Source organism: Opisthorchis viverrini (genome assembly GCF_000715545.1).
Source record: "Opisthorchis viverrini unplaced genomic scaffold opera_v5_17, whole genome shotgun sequence".
Taxonomy (NCBI): Eukaryota; Metazoa; Platyhelminthes; class Trematoda; order Opisthorchiida; family Opisthorchiidae; genus Opisthorchis; species Opisthorchis viverrini.
This window is the reverse complement of record NW_008751673.1, coordinates 2,272,882-2,293,957: the sequence shown is the minus strand read 5'-3', so window position 1 is coordinate 2,293,957 and position 21,076 is coordinate 2,272,882. Positions and strand designations below refer to the sequence as shown.

Sequence of the window (21,076 nt, the reverse complement as noted above, 5' to 3'; positions counted from 1 at the left end):
AATTTGGCGAGGAAAACTGTGGTGGCCGCAATCGCCATATTTTCTGACGACCGATAGAGTCAAAAGCAACTTTCACCTCAAGAATACGACCACCAGCGGACGTCTGTGGGTGGCGGCATTTGAGGACCTATATCAAAGTAAAGAAATGATCAATGCATCCTCTTCTAAGTAATGATCAAACATGATTATCACCAATGTTTCTTTCTTGGCAGTCGATCATTCTACGCAAAATAATGACCAAATGCCCGTTGAATGCTACGGCTACCTGGCCGCTGCCTCGATGGTTTCTGCGTGACGTTCCTGCACCCTGTTTGGAGGAGTGACATGACGATGGAAGCTCTCTATTCCACCTGCATTCCAATTTTTCCCCTAATCCTCTGTAATGATGTCGTCACAGTGCTCGTAGGTGCTTTGTCAGCTTTAAAAAGTATATAGTGCAACTCCTCCGAGTCGAGCCGTGTAATTCTGGAGGAATCCTAACTTTCTGTTGCTTATGATGGGCTGAAGTCGACTTTTCATTCCACTGCGTTCTTCCAGGCGTCGTGTTGAAGGATGCTTGCTTAATTGTTCTTAACCATGTTAGGCCCCTCCTCCGAGATGGCGATTCTGCGCGGAAACTGCTGTTCCATCTCATTCCCAAATAATTTCGCTGGTGCCTGGCTTCCTTCTGATCAGTCTGTTGAATTAACATATAATTGTGTGGCTCACTTCCAGCGATTCCTAACAGGGATGAACCAATTACATGGTGCTTCTCTACTTTTGCGAAATGTACTTCCGAGAGGAAACCCATACCACTTAGGGGCTACAAGCACTCTGCTTGCGTCAGGAATTAAGCTGTGTATGTATCTTATGGCTGTCTTGTGTGTGAGCCTTTCAGTCACAACTCAGCGGACACTTATGCGATGTCACATGTGATGAGTAAATTACAGGATGAAGACGGAACGCAGAGTGTTTGGTAAGCAGTTTGAGTTAGCTGGCTAAGACAATCAGGGTACTCAACTGAGCACACATTTGCTTAGTTTGATTTAGTGAAAAATTCCACAAACTGCTTGATTAACCCAAGAAGTTGTAACTAGCTAGAACAGGTGACGATCCAAATAATCAAAATACACACCTACTAACCAGACCTTAAAGGCCTCTGAAAGGCACAATCCCACTGGTTATTGTCAAGGTAGAAAGAGCTGCACAGTTCACATATTCCTAGCTTCAGTTTAGTTCATATGCGGAGTATGGTCTCACACAAAATCCAAAATATCTCCAGTACCTACTTAGTTACCTTAATTTCTCTCAGAAAGAAACAAATCCATGGATTTACCCAGAAACTCGCCCTAAAACGTCAGTTCATCCGTTTGAATGTGAGCTAAAAACCAATGGTTTCTTGGTAAAAAGGTTGAAAACCGAGCCAGATTAGCGTATTTTGGAGGGGTGTTCATAACTCTGAGGTTTCCCAATGTCTGTTTGCGGATAATGCAGGAAGCCTTACGGTCGTATTGGAGAAAGTCTTCGAATAGTGTACTGGTGTAGAATAGAAATACGTTAGAAAGTTTACACCTTTCTCGTAGACTCACGAATTGAATCTCCCTGCAGACTGAGGCAGAATGAAAAGGTATGCGTAAACCAACGCGTCAAGTGAAGCACAAAGAAGCTTAAATTTCGATTCTCGAAATTCAGCTTTCAGTTCAACTGTTGCGTGAACAGGAAAAACCCGGCTTTCCATTCTTTTGGATACCAAAATCTGCGCGCCAATTCCCTTCCCTTTCAGGTCGATATGCTGCACGTGACACGATGATTGAAGCTGGAAACCACACAGAAATGCATCATTCATATCATTTTGAGCGCAAACTTGATTTTGGACAGTTGAAATTTATTCTACCAATATACAACTTGTCCTGATGTTTAGTTCAGAAAAACGGAAACGGAGAATCACGTGGTTCTCTATAGGAAGTCTCCGCGAAAGCCGTGCTGAATGTACTTTAAAACACGAGCAATTTCGCAAAATATGCTGCCTCCTGACTGCTACGAAGATAAGCGTGGCAGACCGGGAGTTTTGGTTTTTTATCCTTTATACCGCGTGTTTCCACCTCAAACTTTCTATAGGTCTCTTTTGAAATGGTTTCGATCACTGTTGTTAATCAAACTTAGTCTGCGCCACTGGATCGTGCTCACCAAACGCCATGAACTAAAGAAAGCGTACAATTCTTGTTAGGGGATGGGAGTACCTACCCGTGTACGAAACTGCTTCTCTTCCTTGTCGTACCCCTAGATCTAACAGTTTTTATGTTTGAAGGATACCTCTACATCTCCCAAAGATCCGTCCACTGGCTCTGCCAGTTATTGAGTGAACCTTCGTTTTGAATAGATAGTAATGTGAGCATTATTAACACGACGCCTAATATCGCACGGATCACCGAAGTCCATCCCAGCGAACGACTCCAATTTAGGCGACTTAATAGGGCTATGGAGAGAATGATGAACTAACGAAAGACACAACAATAGATGACTCAGTTCCACGTGGCAAAATGAGAAACGGCATCGTTACACTGAAAATAAAAACGTATGAACTGTGCTCTAAAGTGCAAAGCTTGGGCTAAGATGTGAAACAATAAGGAGGTCAAAGTCAATTGTCGTCTGCTTCCTAAACTGCTGTGAACCGTTAGAGAAAGTTTGTACGTTACACGTACACGTTACACTATTTGAAGTCAAATGTTTCCGATAACCGTCGCACGGACACAGATATTTGGCAATATGGCTCCATTAGAGTGATCTATATTATGACTATTGACGAAAGGAATACTCACAAACTGCTGAACTAGAGACAGGATTACCGGTACTTTTCATAGGTTCATTTCTCCCTCCTCACAAGGACCGAATGGTCTGTTCTTTAAAGGATGGTGGCTGGGGAAAGGAGAACTGGTATAGCATGCTTCGATGTGCACGGTCTAATCAGAGCGTAATACAAATTCAAAAGGTGGAATTAAGACAAACAGCTAAAGAAAATCCACTACCTTCTTCAAACTAAGTAGGAAAAATAAACGTTTATATAGTCAGTTAATCTAAAGCAGTGCACCCCGTGGCGAGGCTACTATAGTCTAATTTTTAAAAAAAGCATTATCAGGAGCATAAAAATGAGGACCACATGTACGGAAAAATTTAAAGGGGAACACAAAATGAGGTGAGTAGTCAATAGGTATTGAACAGGCGGAATGACCTCTAAAGTAAATAAGGATGCTTAGAATTTGGATCGGCAATTGAAGAGACGATTAGGGCAGTAGGCGCTAGCACAGTTAAGACTAGCAAGTCACTTATAGGCGTCCGTCACACAGGGTCAGTTGTGGAAGTCATCGGCGAGAAAGAACACTCAGTGCCATGTACTGCTCATAAGTATTGTAAATAAGTGGAAAGCCTAAGATGATGAGCCTTGTTAAGATGCCCCAGTCTAACAACGGTCTTGGCAGATTGAGGAAAGTGGATATCTCGGTATGAAATGGCCAACGTTATGTGAACCAAAAGACGAACAGCACAATCGATGACAAAGAGGCTGAAATGATAACGATGAAACACCTCAACATTGTAATTTTCACTTAAACCAAATATTCTGAGGCTATGGCCATGTCTAGCACCGGTTTTGGTGCTTTATGACAGTGATTAGGTGAGGCTTGACGAAATATGCTTAAATGAGTGCTCTAAACTCCCCCAAATACGATGTATCCTAGACGATGTGGACGTTTTTTTTAGTTCAATACAACCCAATCATGAATAGCGAATTCAATAGCATAGGCAATCCTAGAGGACCTCACAATATGCACCAAAATCTCCGGCTGACAGCCGTTTTTGAGAGAAAGAGGGTCGTTTTTCCACCATAACTTCAGCGTGATTTCAGTATGTTGCACTGAGGCTGCATACCACAAAATTATTAGCCAAATTGTGCAGCGTTTGGCACGGCGTAGACGGCAGCTATTTCAAACACGATTTCCATTGTGTGCATACGGGCGTGAATATGACTGATTAGGTTGTACTTCGGTAGACACACCCAGCCAAGAATCCGCTACCTGGAAAATTATCCAAACATCTGTAGTATTACGCTGGGCTTTGCTGAGTACGAGCAAATGTCAGCCTCGGTAAAAGATAATTCCCCGTGATCCGCATTCGTTGAAACGTCTTTAGTGGGTACGCGTTAACTCATCGGGTGGTTTTAGCAGCAGCCATTACGGTCCTTCCTCATTTGAATTAAGTGTGACGGGCAATTAAGTCACAACTTTAGTTGAGCCTTGGGGAATGTTGAGTCCCTCGACAAAGAAAAGAGGTTGACTGAAACCGCAATCACCGGATATACCCTGTCCCTACATGCAACCAATGTTTCCATCTTTCTTGCGCTGATTACCATACTAGTGCTGCCCAACTTAACGTTAATAGCGTCAGCCTTCCCTTTAAGTCGTGACGGGCTTTCTGCACACACAATCTATTAATTAACGAAGGGGAAGCCATCCCCTAAGTTTGCGGCATCCACAAGCTGTGAATATGACTCATCGTCAAGATGAACAGTATTTGGGAATGCGGGTCCTCTTCCTCTCCTTGACAGTGGTGAGCTTCATCATGGAAAAATACGATGTACCAAATTAGAGTTTATGCTGCCCCAAGCGCCTTGACAAATCTGAAAAGTTGGTTGTGCAAAGCCGAAACCAAAGCCAAGTTACCGAAAATTCCAAAACGTTTCGGAGCAGTCGCTGAATAGTAGTGAAACACAGCTTTCAGACAACCATCTCGATGTAGAAATGCGAACCAGGATGGAAAAGCTGTAATCCATTATTTTATCGGTCAGTAGGGGTTTCATGAAAGCAACCAAGAATGGGTGACATGGAGATCAGTTTCAATGGATCCGATGAAATTCTGTATGGAACCTTCGGAACAAGAATGAGCGGATGCAGGCATGCACTGGACAACCTTTAGAAAATAATAGCAAGTAAAAATACTCAGCAACACTATCAGCATTGAACTGGGAAAGTACACTTGGTATCAGCTTGCCCGAATCTGCGAACGACTAGCCCATCAAGCGGACCGTATGGTCAACTTCCTTACCTGTAACTGGCTCCATTAAACTCCAGACAGATAGTACATTGCGCAACTTGGTCGGTTACCACGTGTATTGGGGCAGTGGTGTTTGGCATCCAAAGGTAGACTGCGGTGTTCATTGTGCAGTTCCTTCTATGACCCATCAAGCACAGAAGATGCTGAAGCTTTCCACCTTTGGGGGTTTGATTCCTGGATGGCAGCGCAGTTCATATGACGAATCACCTTTCGGTTGACCGGTGTAGTGTTGATGGCATCGAGATCTAGTCGTCTGCATGTATGGGAAGGCCTTGGATGCGTAGGGCTCCATGAAGACAGAATTTTTTCCGATGTCATACCAGATTGCAACCCCCGGCAAAAGTCAAAAAGTGGACATTAGCAAGCGAACTGTCAGAGTTAGATTCCAATGGTGAAAGGGTGCAATCCACTGTTCGAACCAGGTGATTTAGTCTTAAGAAACGTATGAGGTTGGAGCTGTTTGGCCGATGGTTTGATTAAAGCCACCAGATCGCGATCGCTCCGGTTGTGCTTACCGTTTAACCACACATTATATGGTTGTTAAACTGATAGATGATCAACCAGGAAACTGTTTTCCAGTCTAGCGAACAGCGTGATTTAGCACATTAGAGGATATATGTAAATTGTTAGCCAGACCCAGGAGTGACTATGACTTTCATTTGGACCGGCCGGCACCGAAAGCCTTGACTTAACGAAGCATATCTGCAGAATGATGAGTTGGATGTGTGTCCGTGGTAATGATTCAGGCTAAACAATCGGCACAGCCCAAATGGATTACCACGCTATTGTCAGTATTTTCATGAACGACGGTGGGCTATCTAGTCTGCTTTCGATTTGTAGTAGAGTACCAAAAATTAAGTCACCGAAACAATATTTTCTCGTAAGTGTCATCTCCGCGGTCTTTAAGTGGAACATGGTAGTAAGGCGGTAGACTGGGATTTAAACGGGCAATGGTACTCTTAGCTCCTAGTTCAACAGCACAGTCGGTCGAAATTTGTTTCGAAACGGATGCTTTCTTCTTCGTTTAGAGTGAGTGCGCCAGTGAGTACGATTCTACTAAGACATATGTGCTTACAAAGTGTTAGCTTTTCGAATAACGTGCTTACTTAAGGATGTTGTACCTCAAAACTCACCAGTCTCCCTATGACAGCAGTTAGCTAGGCAGGTCTGTTATGCGTCAGGCTCTCTCGGTGACTGAGAAGAAATTGCAGTTTTTTTAAACTTATTTGGAGGCTGTCACAATAACTAAATTTCGGCCTTCCTCGAAAAAGAGTTTCATTAATCAAGTGACGACATATTATTGTTTACCGAAGGGGTTGTCCGCCACTCTGTTTATACGACCTATTTAGCGTAGCTATGCCTGCATTCAGATGCATTCTTTTCCATCGATCTTGTTTTTTGGTGTATAAGGCCCGATCTGTTCAACAAAGTCAAAACACCTCGCACAATCATTGCGAATGAAACCTTCCAAGTATTCCACTGCGGCTGCTGTAGAGCGTCCATGTTTCGCTGTCACAAAGTAATGTGACAGAGTAGCACACTTTTGCGTCGGTCACTACGGACGGATCATGACTGCAAATGATTGGATATACACGTATATAATTGTTCATGTGTGATTGTATGATTGTTTAAAAGGCATTGGATTAACTCAAAACGTATCACAATCGTAACATGTATGTATCGACACGAATCCGCCACATCGTCGTGGGGGGTTGGAATTTGTTCCCGCAATGGATCCAAGGTGTGCAATAGCTGCGAATCATTCCCTCAGGGTTGATTTATGAAAACGGTCCAACGACGGGGACGGCCTCCCATATGATAAGGAATAATTCCTAGCGATCTTGGGGTGAAACTGTTCTGGTGGATGTAACAGTGCTCCATGCTGTTGGTTTTCTGTCTTCAGTTCAGATATAGTGGAACTCAGTAGTCAGGTTAATAAAAAAATGTGTCAATCAACTTCTCTGAAGACCAGTTGCTGAAGCAAGGAAATTCACGCTGGTCGTCCATTGTTAATAACTAACATGAAGGCCTTCCAAGGACTAAGCAAATTAAGCCAGCTTAGTCATTCTTCGAAGTGTCCAACCCATCGTGTGGGATACCTTTATGAGAATGAACAGAAATCCCATCTTTTGAAACCATTCTACCTACCGCCGGCCTTCTCAGACCAGCTGATCGGATAATGGTGTGAAAAGATTGCGCTTCGTTCCCGTTACCGAAGCTTTTTCATTTCTTGGAGCTTTTCTATCCACCATCCTCATCAAACCTTAAGCTACTAAAAATCTGGCATTGCCGCAGCTGTTTGCTGTTGGCTTTCCTTGAATCAGTCAAGGCTGTTGTTTGTTGCGGCTTGCAAGCAACCTCGGGTAGAGGGTTTAATCCAAGCTTACTGTTATTATCGCTATTTTCGTTGGGTTTTTGAGGTGATTCAGCAAACTCAGTTCAGTCGAATTGATATTTTGTGGGCGGCGAACGGAGTAACCTTTCGTCTACCTGCTTTTTCCCTGGAAAAAGAGCTTACATACGCGTGACTGCATAATGCCTTGTTTGAAATTTATTTGTGTACTTCAAAATGAAACTCTCCATTGCAAGTTATCACTGGACCCAAGATAAAGCAAGTTTACCGCCTGGATTTCAAATCACCCGGTGTGAAGGCATGTGCCGTCAAAAACGTGAGTTCACTGTTGGTATACACATGTCTGCGAAAAACAGGGCTTTTTTCGTACCCTGGCGCGGAACGACAGCAGCTGACCACGGCGAATGACTGAGTGAGACTTTGCTTTAAACTAAGTATCTACACTTCCAAAACGCTAATCTCTTATCACCCTACATCGGGGATACAACATAAGACGTCAACTAATCAGGTAAATGATTGTGAGATAACATGCAGCACCGATTTCTGATATATTGGTGCCCATTAGCCCTAGACTTGTTACTTGATAATGAAATAAACGTGCGAATTGCAAAATCCAGTAGGGTATTTTGTTGGTTTAGGAAAGTACCCACGCGTAGGCAACACGATGACAGCATACTGTGCTGTTGGGCTGTCCTCATTACCATACGGAAGCGAGAATTTAACGCTAGAGACGAAATTTTCGATTTCCTGATCAAGTTAATTTGAACTCTCCAAGCCAAATCATTCGGTTCAAACTGAACGACCAAATTTTGGACACCGGCATCCTTTGAAGAGAAAACAACTGCAGCTGATTGAAGTCTAATGCGAAACTGCCTCAGAGGGTTAGGCCCTTGAAATACATGGCCGAAAACAGCATCCCAAAACAGCTGCGGAATGGTCTTCGAAATCGCGGACCATATTAGGACTGTCTTCAGGTGAGCTTAAAAACCTGTAATTTGATAAACCATAGGAGGACTTACCACTTGACAGAATCGACTGGAAAATGGTTATCTCGGCACGTGTGAGACTCTCTGAGATGGGTTTCAGCGGATCAAAACTAACGAAACATTCGGAAGAGGCTCAGTGTTCCGCATTTTCGGTTGTATGGAATGCGCAACTTTCGTACAAACGTACCGGGAATTATTGGTCACCAGCTGCTAAACTAAACTACCCTGAGATCATTTTTTTTCATTTTCTGATCCTAAGGACAAGAGAATCATTGTTCTAATGGTTGGTGGAACACCATCTGGTTACTGTTCCACCCTTCAAGGCGTGTTAACGGACGGTGCCCAATAGGGCTCGAATCAGGCGATGCTGGATGAGCCGCTTTATTACGCTGGAACTTGAAGGAACCGATTGATGGTACCTCAATGGTAAACAAGCGATTCGTGTCGGTCCCATTGTTATGCTATCAATTTCAAATCAGATGACGGCTCAACCAAATCTCTGCACTTTCGCCTGCTGATCTTATTCCCCTGATCCTCACGGGTGATCAGGGCTTGTGTGCAGCACCAAATTCGGCTTAGCGTAGACCATCTCTGGCCTTCGTCTTTTGCGCAAACTTCTGGCGCTTTGATCATTGCTAACGGGCAGATCCGATTCAAATGCTTCATCTATTCACGTACATGCATATACCTGTTGAATTTACGTGACTTAGATCTGAATATTCACCTGGTAACTGAGATTAATGGGGAAAAATTAAAGTTGTCCGAAGGGATTAACCAAATGAAACTGACAGAACTGTGTGTATCAAATGGTATGGATATCATCTACGTGATATCCGCCTATAAGAATTTGTTCTTCACAAGTACTCGGTCTTTCCGCTGATGTGTCCTAAATAAACGCGTCTAAAATTAATTTGTATCCAAAAATAATTATGGTCTCTTTTGAACATTCGCTCACGTAGCCGCCTGGTTCACGAAGAACACCGTGTCAATCAATTGAAGATTTCTGAAAACGAATTACTTGACTGCCACTACCTATCTGAAACGCAATGTCCTAAAAGAGATGGTGTGAAGCTATATTCCAACACATAGTGACTGATGGTTCACTGGTTCAACGTCACACCGCGACCAGAAAGAATTGTGTCGATAAAGCTAATCTATCTTTGTGAGATATTTTTAGTTGGGTACTTCAAACATATTTATCTTTTCTAAAAAAACGAATGTTTTCCGTTCTAAATTGAGAAGTTTTCTGATTCAGGCCATACATACATTTCGGGTGATAGTTACCCTGAGTGATAACATTGTTTTTACGATCGCGTCTCACCGTGTTTAACCTTTCTGTTATGGTAAGTGAAGAGAAAACTGAATTTCCAACCTACTTTTATATAATAAGGAGGATTGTTTTTAGAAAACCAACTTATTCCATCCTGTTTTTCGAGGAGCCGGCTTTGCCTAATGTGCCTGAAGATTGTTCGTTTTGTTACAATTTTCAGTGGAAGAAGAATCAGAGCAAATAAATCTATGGATTTTCAACGGTAGATAAATAAGCAATATTTTCGGAAACACATGAAAACGACAAGCAGAAGTGATCCACACTTCAGATTCGATCTGTTCGGCAGTCGGTGTTCTCGATGTCCTCCCGTGACCTGTCACGTGACCTGCTCATCGAAGTGCGACAGCCATTCGATATGTGGTTAATCTGTATATACACAGAACGTTTTTAAATTAGGGAACAGATACATTAGACGAGAAAAACTATCATGCCGGGTTTATTTACACACAGAATAAAAGTGCGAAAGTTCTTCAGGTGTCATACTGATCACACTGGGCCGTCCACTTCGCCTGCGTGTGGACGGATATGCGCCCAGCTGACTGTCGGACGCTCGATGTTGTATTTCAGAGCCAGCATCCAGCAACATCTTTTCTTCCTCTTCTTCGAATACAAGGCACCCTTCGCTCAGAATTCCGATTATATAATCCATCAAGTGAGCCCATGCACGGCGAACATCCTCGGTAAACTCTTCATACATCAGGGCTTCCCACGTCATGAGAATGGCTTGTTTGAACACCTGTAAGAATCAAGAACAACGTAGCAGAGTAACGCAGAAGAACAAGAGCAAAATGTGTAGGCCAATGCGACTTCCTATTAAACTTGTCAAAAAATCTAACTACCAAAAGCGATTTCCCCTGCCCGGTGGCATCTTTTGCGAAAATCGGTGCTACGCTGGAAACCAGAAACGTCACATATTTCATCATTGTATCTGTTTGAATGCTAACTTTATGGCTGCCAGGTTTTTAAGACTCCAATAAGCATCGACCATACGATCTCCTGATTTCTCAGCAGAGGCTTTCTAGTCTACTAAAGCCTTCACTAGAATTCTCACGTTTGCGAGCGGTTTCACAAAATCGAGCACTGTACGCTGACCTTTTTTCAAACCTTTCTACCTTCCACTCGCTTAACTTCGGTATCCAAAACAGAACGCATTCATGCATAGCCCGTATTTCGGAAAACTTTCCCATGCCTTCAAAAACTACCTCATGTATTGTTTCTGTTTGCTTGTCTTTGTTCTATGCCGCCGCGTTTTGTGCGCCGTCCCAAGTCCAAATTTCAATTTTTGGCATCATTTTCAAAAAACGTAAGCTGTCGCTATTTCTGAATGGGTGTACACATGCTGCTGTAACGCCAACCGGAAAAGCAGCATCGCACTACCCTTTGATGCAACCATAATTGAAAACCGGTTGAAATATTGACATGTGCTTCTTAATGGAAATGAAACAGAAGTTTATAACACCAAACATCAAACAGGAAGCGGCATTATATCAGCCTTAGTAGGACCACAGGATTCGAGCACATTGCTTGTGTAAATTGAACCATAAACGCCTAGGTTAATAAGACGAATGCCTTATGAATACTGATGGAGAAATTTTATTAGAGCATACATTACAAATGAAAGAAGATTATGAGTAATGCTTGACACTAACCCGTAAATGTTTAAAAGAAACAAAGGCTCACACAGTAACTAAGGTCAAAGCAGGAAACTGTTTCGTCAGTAACGCGTGACTGTCAAACCTCTATACGGAGACTACTCACAGGACCGGTGTAATTCAGCTATCCTGGCTGTATACATTCTTGTAAATTGGCCCTCATCCGTGAGTTGGATCACTTTGTACACAACTACCTGCACTGTTCGGTGTTAAGGGATACTTTAAGCATCCTGTGACGTCTGGGAAACTAGTCTATGTTTTTCACCGCAGTGACTGAACCCATCTAACCAAACGTGACCACTGAGGAGAGTCCGAAGTGTAACAAACACGACGTAAAGTGGATAGGGATGACTTTGCTCACGGGCCTAGTAGCGAACTTTCTGGTGGAACGATCATAACTAGACCGGATTGGATCATCGTTTGAAGCCATTGTGGAGATTAACTTAGACCTTATAAATGACCATATGGCTGAAATAAAATTAGATAAAGTAGAAATTATTCCTCTCATCCCAGAGAAGAAGAAATACGACTAAATATCGAGTTTCCACGAATAGCGTTCCGTCGGTCCTTTGCCAAGTGCGGCTATAAACAACGCATATTCTTCATGGTGATGAAAATGATGAAAAATGCCCCCTGCCTCCTGACTATTAAGACCATCAAGGCTTGAATCTTTGTCACAAGCAGAGGAACCTGGTGTTACGCGAAGAATTTCCGTCAGGATCAAAGGGAATTCGGTTACACCGTCTGTCTACAGCAGAAGTGAACATTTATATTACTCATGCAACAGTCGAATCTACTCTGTGAGAGCCAGGTTGATTCAAGCCCAATAAGTAAGCAGCATCAAAAACCGAAAAAAACTGATGAAAATTAGACCATTCAAACTTAGCATGTTTTCTGTACATAATTACCATTCAGCCGCGGGAGGCATGAGAGCTCAGACACCACTAGACTTATTAGGCTTACATTGACGGATAATCTAACAGAGGAGCCGCATATCATCAGCAGAAATAACGCACTCCTCTTCGACAAATACATTCATTTATATACATTGTGGTTTTCACGGGAGACTCAGAGGAAGCTCTCATTTACGAACTGAATGTGCTGCACCATGTAGCCTCACTTCCCAGTTTGTGCGATATTCGGACATCACAATGCATCGTATAGACGCATCGTATAAACTACCGATAAGGTTGCTGATAACTTATCAATAGCGGGCGACCAGTTTTGCCCTTCTTGGGGCTTCCAGAAAGGTTAAACTGGCAGCAGTCCGTCAAAGAGTTTCCAGTAACCTTAGTGGTAATCTGTGTATCCATATTCTTTCAGAATCGGCTAATTCCACGTTTATCGGAACCAACGTTGGACGTTTCACGCATAAGGCTTGTCTAGGACAACCAATGAACTGCGTTAGTTTTGTCTTTCTTACCTGACGTAAAGTAGCCAAGACTAAATAGAAACTCTGCTTAAAAATTCAGGAAGCTTTCGGCTTTATCCAAAGCTTGAACAGTCCATGTTATTCTCGAATGAAGATTTCCCACAGTTTTCTCCATCAGTTTCTACTTTCCCGGAAATCAGATGCTCCGGTCCAAGCCCGCTAGCTACCTCAGGTTCTGAATACGTTGCGAGTAGTGCAGAAAACATTAATAGCACGGCTGTTAAAAAATATGCACACGCAGACCATTTTTTAAAGTGGATGGTGTGTAGCCGAGTCAAAGAATATGGTCGCCCATTCCATTGTTTCGTTTCCGTCCTGGGCCGATGAAAGAGAGCAAGAGTGGTGAAATAGGGCGAAGTTTGGGAAGACTTTTATTCAGGAACTGATCAGGTGCACATTCCCATGCTGGCGGGAGATCCAATACAACTGTTAGTAGCCAAACTCTGATGCACACGCTAGCATTCGTACTCCGTTTTTCTTCCCAAATCATTCACGAAAATCAACTAGTCACGCTTCCTGAAGGAAGCAGAATAAAACGCAAAACATTCGGAATTTATTCCCATAGCAACTTGGAACGTAAAAATGGTTATTCATCAAGGGAAACTTATATCAGTTTAACAGTATAAAGTTATTTTCACATGTGATAGAAGTGTAACTTCTACCATATTTATGTATCCATATCTACTTAAATGTCCATAAGCCGTCACACAGAAAATTCAAATGTTGAAAAGTTGATGCGGAACTTCTGAGACCGAAACTATCGGTTAACATTATTCATTTGTTCATGAACGTGACATTAGATTAATTCGTCGACCGGCAAATGCGGCAGTTCATCAAGCAAAGAAAATGGTCTCATCCAGTTTCTTTGGTTTCGTTATTTTCTAGAGATTGTCTTTTTGAAATAATTTCTCTCAAGCCAGGTAAAAATTTAAATACCTTATTGAACAAGAAATAGTAACTGTTCTCTAGATGTAACACACTACTCATTAGGCTGCTGAAAACTCCTCTATAGCCATATCTATCTTTGCTTTTCTTAGGGCTCATCAGATAGGTGCGGTCCCCAAGTTTCCGTCAACCATTGGAAACAAGAGATTTAGCCGTATTCAGCTGATTTTTCCATCAAAAAATAAATTCGTGTGTATGAAATAATAACTGTCTATAAATTTCTAATGGATAACCGCTTCAAAGATTTGTACCAAAATCCGAGAGACTACCGCACCAGCTATCGCGTTCTAGGACCAAGACAAGACGAGATTCATCAGCGTAGATAAGGATGATAAGTAACATTTGTGGGGCAACCTTTAACTTGTAGTTCCATGGTGGCTAAAATCAGAAGATTCCTATAGCTAACTTAGGGAAATTTTATCATTTAAATATATTGAAACAATGACAAAATGATTTTCATCCGGATTGACTCAGCAAACCAAACAAGAGTCGTATAAGTAATCGTAGTATATTCATGGCAAAACCCAGTATTGATCCGGAAGATGGATTGGTTGATATATTGATTTCAGTTGAGGCACAACGGGTAGTTGATACGTACAACATTGGACAGATAGCGCACCGTACAACTCACCTTGAAATATTCCAACTTCATCCCCGGTATTGCAGCATGCCTGGCTCCCAATACCATCAGCTTTTCACAAAAATCTTCACGGCCGCCATCCAGAGCACCAATGGCCTTGGATAAGACATCCATAAAAGCCAAGATGTGTTGCTTGCTGCGCGTGTCTGCTGCAATTTCTTCATTACTGAGCTTTCTGTAACGGACAAATTTGGAAGCACCGTGTCCAACTCATTGGCCATTCAATAAGGTAATATGAACATATCTCACTTCTACTATCCTTGTAAGTCGCCTCAAAAGAGTTGTGATAGATTCTTAAATTTTGTTTCCAGAATCAGACACGTCATACTCACCGTTTTAGACACGGAATAAAATAAACTGTGGTCGTACAGTGTACACAAGCATCTGAACACACAATAGAGCGACCAGTTAATAAAGACATTCCACAGAGTAGTCCACAGTAAGCACCGCCCACGAGGTTTCCGTGGGATTTATTTCCTTTGAGAGACAAATCAAAAGATGTTTGGATAGTTCGCTAATTTCTACCCGGAGAAGCTATTTTCATCGGGACAGGAGAAAACACGAGCCTCGTCACATATTAAGAGGTATATTAAACCCAAAGTTTTAGGAGCGACATAGCAATTCTGAACGATCTGAAGTAAAAAAGGTCGAGCCAACGGATCAGTTGCTTCTAGAATGTTCCAGACCTGGACGGCAAGAACGAATAACAATCCCAACGTCGAGCTAAAAAATGATGGCACCTCAAAAGAGTCCAGACTACCCTCATAAATCGTAAACTTCTCCATTCATTTCTTTGGCTGCTGGGTTTGTACAGTTTCACAGCCCAGGTGCATTCTGTAAGCTACGATTAACAATATGCTGAAGCAAATGCAGTTAGGGAACAGATACGCAACCCTCCAATTCTCCACGACCACTGAACAAAGTCTTCAACGGGTGCTGTTTCTGTAGATGTGGACAAGGCTAGTGTAGTAGAATGTGGTTTCATAAATCGATTTATAATACTGACGAATGCCCGTAAGAAGTGTTTATTAAATTTATCGGAAACAGTTAAGACTGTCATTACCACAAGATGGGTGGAAATATGAACTGAATGTCTGAGTAGGTATATAGTCTCTATACAAACGCACATAAATCACTCCAGTACATGACAGCCGGTATTGAAACTATAGCTAACACTTCTAATCACTCATTCATCAAAGATCTGATTCAAACTCATTACTTTAGTTAACGGTAGTTGTAGTAAGGCTCGAACCCAGATAGTTGTGCAACTTCTCAGGATGGTACCTAATTGGACTTAATTTAGGAAACTGATACGGTGAAATAACAAGCCCACAGAATAAACGCTTGATATGACTGCATAACAGCTTCGTAGAATGCACCAAAGTGTGTTACCAAGCCTGACTGTCATGCTGGACACTGCTGCCTGAAATATAGTGAGTCAAGACCGTATATCAAGAAACTCGATAAATACGCCTTTGAACTGTGCCAACGGGCCCTACGTGATCTCATTGCTAAATGCGATTGGGAACTGGTAATTATGTTCCATATTTGACATCCAACAAGTCAAAATTAAGATTACTTAAGAATTAAACGGGAAGAAAAGACATTGGTTTCCAGTAAGGCAGGATAGAGTGTTCTGGTGATTACTTCCCGAGATAGCGGATACAGATAGGTATGAAAAGTTATCAGATAGATCTGTTGGGTTAGATAACTGTAGAAACCAGCGAGAAAAGAATCTTCAACGTAAGAAATTAAATCATGTACCAGCTTATGACGATGCATTTTAGATGCACCACAATTGAAGGGATTGACTGAATTCAACGTTCTTGGAAAGAATCTGTCAGTTACCAAATGCCCGCCGTATCCGTGTTTAAAAACATCAGTTTCATTGATAGAGTCTGGTATACCAAACTTATTGTAATCTAAAATTACTGGAGGAAACGTTCTTGGAGATGAATTTATCTCGGGTTAGATTATTCTGGAATTTGTAACTTCTTCACATACTGTATGCGTCAGTATCAAGACAGCTGTCCATTCAGTAACGGTGTTGTGCGAGCCATTTACTCTGATTTCATTGGACTCTATCTCCATGATGGACTCTAAAATTCTGACACATTGAATCGGTTGCGTCATTACCCTGTTTTACCCACAGAAGAAGACGATCCTAGAGTGTATCCCTGCCGGCCAATCTAGCCACTCATTTGGCCTATTTGGACCAAATGTCCCCATTTTTATCGTAATTTCTAATTGTTCCGCACTCAGGTTCAATAGAACAGTTGAGGATTTTTTCGTATGAATGAACTGATCCTATCAAAGAAGCACTCTTTAAAACAGCTGATCTAAAAGAGTGCAATCAAATTTACGTAGACCTTCTGATAACCCATCAATGAACGTACTGATTGGTGTAACCTACTTGAGAAAGGTCATGTGCGTTGGCTTTGATGCACGAAATAAGAAAAGGTAAGATTTATATCATGCGGGAATCATGGTCTCTCTTATATTCGACTTGTATGAATGATACATTCAAAAAAGTGAATATGTGGATAACTCCAATACATGACTGTGAAACGAAGATGAGAAGAACATCACTTCAGGAGTTCTGAATAAAAAGCCAGTAGATTTTGTGCTAAAGGAATTTCCACTTTTGACACTAGTGTTATTAAGCCACTCAATTAGATTGAGCAATTGAGTCTGAAGGCAAGTGGGGAAACAGTCGACGAAACCTCGAATGCCAGACAAAATCAGTGGTGAATGTCGGCTGGGAGTGGAAACATTGCGCTTCCAACCCAAGCGACTTTTACTAGAATCCCGTCTTTCCTGATAACCACTCCCAATGTGCTGATCAATGATCTAAAAACTCCCCGCGTGGTTAGTAGTTCTGGTTCTCTATTCCGTTCGCATTGAAATTACTGGAGATTTCCATCGTTCCAGCTACCAGTCGCTGTAATGTCTAACCCAGTCTGTGCCTCAAAACAATATCTTCCAGGTCTGTTATATGCATACCCCGCCAATTTCGACCTCCTAACAGTCACCTGATATTCACCTGAACTTAATAGTGGTATATTTATGCTCCGCTTATACCTTCAAATACTCACTACGACTCCGTTTGTTCACACAGTCACTTTGGGATAATCCTCCAATTCCACCAGCCGTGAGTGTTAATTTCCACTATTCTAGTTAACTGTTCTAGTGTTACCCATACTCAGTACTTTCCTGATAACATCAGGTACCACCTTGTTAAATGGAGTGATGAAACCTCGAAATTCACTCCTCGTTGGATTTGGACATTGATGCCAAATGTGGGGCCAATTAGTTTGTGGACCGCGGTTTTAGCTTAGCCGATTCGGTACGATAGAAGGTGGTTATCGGAGAAGACGGGATTCAAGCGAGTTGGCCGAAGCAGTTAGAGCGCGAATTTATTGACCGGAATGTCCGTGGTTCGAACCCAACCTCTGTCTCTCGACTTCCCCTGTCTAGGCTTGGGCAACCTGGCAGTATCCCAGCCCTCGTGCAAACTTCGGGTGGCATGGCAGTTAGGCACCGAAAGGGTGCCACCGCTGAACGATTCGATTCTAAACCGTGACAACAAGACCACCAGCTCGATTCATAGTGATGGGAACTTTTCCTCTAAACGATCAGTCGTAAAACCTAGTCATTCATACTGACGGATATTCAAGACTGGGTGGTATTTGAATAAAATCTCGCTAAACAGTTCTGTCTCTGTTTAACAGCTATCCGTCATCACAAATGCTGGCTCATACAGGGTTTCCAGACAGTAGTGTCGTTCGGAAAATTCGAATTATTCCACAAGAAAATGGCAAATGAATTTGATCCGAGGTTAGCATCTGGTAGACAGACAAATACGTCTGTCCGAAAAGTTATGTTTCACGACTCAGATTCTTGGTGAACCAAATGAGATGATTATCCACCTGTCAGTTACTGCACTGTAATGAACCCATCTATGCATGGCGAAGTGCGGGATAGGCAACTCCTCCTATCTGCCGGAGAATAATGTCTTTCGCTATTTTAAACCCGGTTTGGATTACATCTCTTTGGTTCTCCTCTGTAACCTAACTTTATTTTGAATATAGATTACGGTGTTGCATTAACCGGCATTTGAATGTACTTAATTCTATTTTACAGCATCCGTGTTACCTCCATATAACTGCATATAACCATTGGTAAGAGACTAGGTCTTCCGTAGGTTTGAGCCTGCACGAGTGCTGGAAGTGACCGCCGCCGATGTCTGACCGACTGTAGCTAGCCAATTGCATGTGCATCTTATAAGTAATGCTAACTACCAAGCTGTTCTTCATTTGTAACTTAGGTTTCAAACTGAGTTGACAGTTGTGGACAATCGGTTGAAAAGTTCGGTCGCTATGGAAGTTGACCCTATTCACCCTCCAGTCTTATTGCCTTAGGTTCACACCAGGTACAGTGCTCTCAGCGCCCGCTGCTGGTCGTAAATCGCATATGGCATTATCCATGGTACGTCATCATCCATTGGCATAGTTCAACGTGACAGGCTAATCGAGAAACCGATGCCACCTCACCATGTACGACGGCTTCGGAGCGGGTGTGCTCAGTACTGCCATGCTTATGCGTATGGATTTTGTCCTCTCCTTTGAATCAGGCGACCGGTTTCTCCTCACCACTAAATGGTGTGCGCTTGGTTAACTTTTGCACTGGATTCACCTTTCTCCGGTTCATTCAATGAAGTGACTGATTTTGTTGCTTGATAATTGCAAGTTATCATGAACACAAGTTTTCCCGAAGTTTAAGGGAATCATAGCCAGCTAGGAGATGATCACTTGTTTCGACCTTACTGTGTCACTATTGCATGCATGCAAATGGGTTCGAGAAACGTGTAAAAGAAATAATCGCTAAGACCTAAACACCCAATGCGGCATGATAGCTTGGCATACAGGAAGTTAGTTAGCTATTGATCTTGGTAGTCTTTAATCCGTGGGTAAACAAACAGTTACAGTCTATCGGGTGACATACTGGACTGATGGAGCTCGACAGTACATTCAATCAGATATCTTCAGAAAGTAGCAGGTTGGGTTAACTAAACTTCTGCTGTCGGACATACATAAGCCCAGAGCATTCTACTTTCAGAGAGCGAATAAAGAAAACTGATTACAGAGATATCGAAGAACGCTTCATGAAACGACAAATATTCATCGCTTACGTGAAGGGAATAAATTTTGCCAGGTCAGGAAACAGATGCAGTGCATTCTTGAATACCATGCCTTCATGTGTGTAGAGGTCAGATGCTATCAAAGGCCACGTTGACAAAAGCACATCTTGTTCAAATTCACTAAACCGGTCGTCTTTCGAAAAGTAACCAACAGATCCTGTTGTGCTTGTGTCGGGCACGCTCAAGCTACCTCCAGGTACATTAGTATTATTCATTTCCTCAATTGCTCTAGTGACTTTTGAGGATTGGTTCGGCAACTGACTAGGCAGGCTCATACGTTTGAGGACAGGTTGATGCTTCCTGGTTCGTAGTCGACTTTGCTCCACGCCCATACCGCTCACATGAATGCAACCATTGTCCAACCGCACCGTTTGGTTATTAAAAACCAAATACTGCCTTAAAACATCGCCAATTTATGTTCAGTCCTATAATAAACAACTTAAATATTCTTTGAGGAAGCTACAGTTCCCACCATCTCCCATTTCTCAGTGTGCGAAAATCTAACAGGCTAGTGGTGATTGATCGTTTTGGCGACTGACCAATCGGATGGAAGTGGGCGAGAAACGTTGATGTGGCTAAACCAATAATAAATGGATGTCATCCTCTCTACGGAATGAAACAATGGGATCTGATGACCTAAATACTGGCTGTTTGAGGGTTTACTTATGTGAAACTGTCCCGTGAACACCAGCTAAAAATTCATCCGGTAAATACCACCTATCCAACTATTCAGAACAAGTACAGAGTGAGGGCAGTTTACGTAGAGTGATGCAAAGTGTCACGTAAGCAAACAACTTTTAGTGAAACTGGGCATTGCTTTTCGTGTGGAAAGTGGTCCAGATAGTAACCACGATAGCGCTTTCTTCTAGTTCCATCCGTTATTGCACAAAACAGCTAAAACTCGCGCTCAACTAAATCAAAAAATCTAGCCGAATTATGAAGTCTTTAGTGCAACTAATCTACTCCAACTGGAAGTAGAAGCATGACCAGCCCAATAAAAAACCAAAAGGAAGCACTGAAACTTAACAAAATTGAGAACAGAAAATCTAATTTGAAATAGATGAAAGCCCCCCTTATTTGAAAGTTGACTGTTCTGCTTTAGGAAAGTTAAAAACAGCTGTCGGTTTTAAAATAGTGAGTTGCTCCAATCCCTAATTTTCGAAGTGAAGGAAGACGTTTTTAGCAACCAGCACATCGTCTGTCAGTGAACTGACACCAAAATCGCAGCTATGGCTTCATGTAGTCGTTCTTTGTACGATGCAGGCCACGTATTAACATACTGTGTAGACAGTTAAAGAGAATGAACTAAGGATTACAACGCTACATGGGCTGGTATCTACGCGTGGTGAGTCAAATATTCAGAAGGGGAAACTCAGGGGTTGGGAAGTATCTTTTGAAGCATTGAATTACTTTGCATGGCATGACGGAAGAGCCTCCGGATCGCAAGTGAGAT

The 21,076-nt window shown here is 42.3% G+C and overlaps 1 protein-coding gene across 1 annotated transcript in view; it reads right to left on the bottom strand.

Annotated features, from left to right (window-relative positions):
• Positions 1-10,062: 10,062 nt before the first annotated feature.
• T265_01589 (hypothetical protein) overlaps positions 10,063-21,076 on the bottom strand; it is a gene marked incomplete at both ends in the record, with an annotated part of 21,660 nt that continues 10,646 nt past the window's right edge. The window contains 2 exons of the mRNA XM_009165648.1: positions 10,063-10,490; positions 14,415-14,594. Of these exons, the coding sequence (XP_009163912.1) occupies positions 10,191-10,490; positions 14,415-14,594 (480 nt within the window). The remainder of the gene's footprint in view (positions 10,491-14,414; positions 14,595-21,076) is intronic.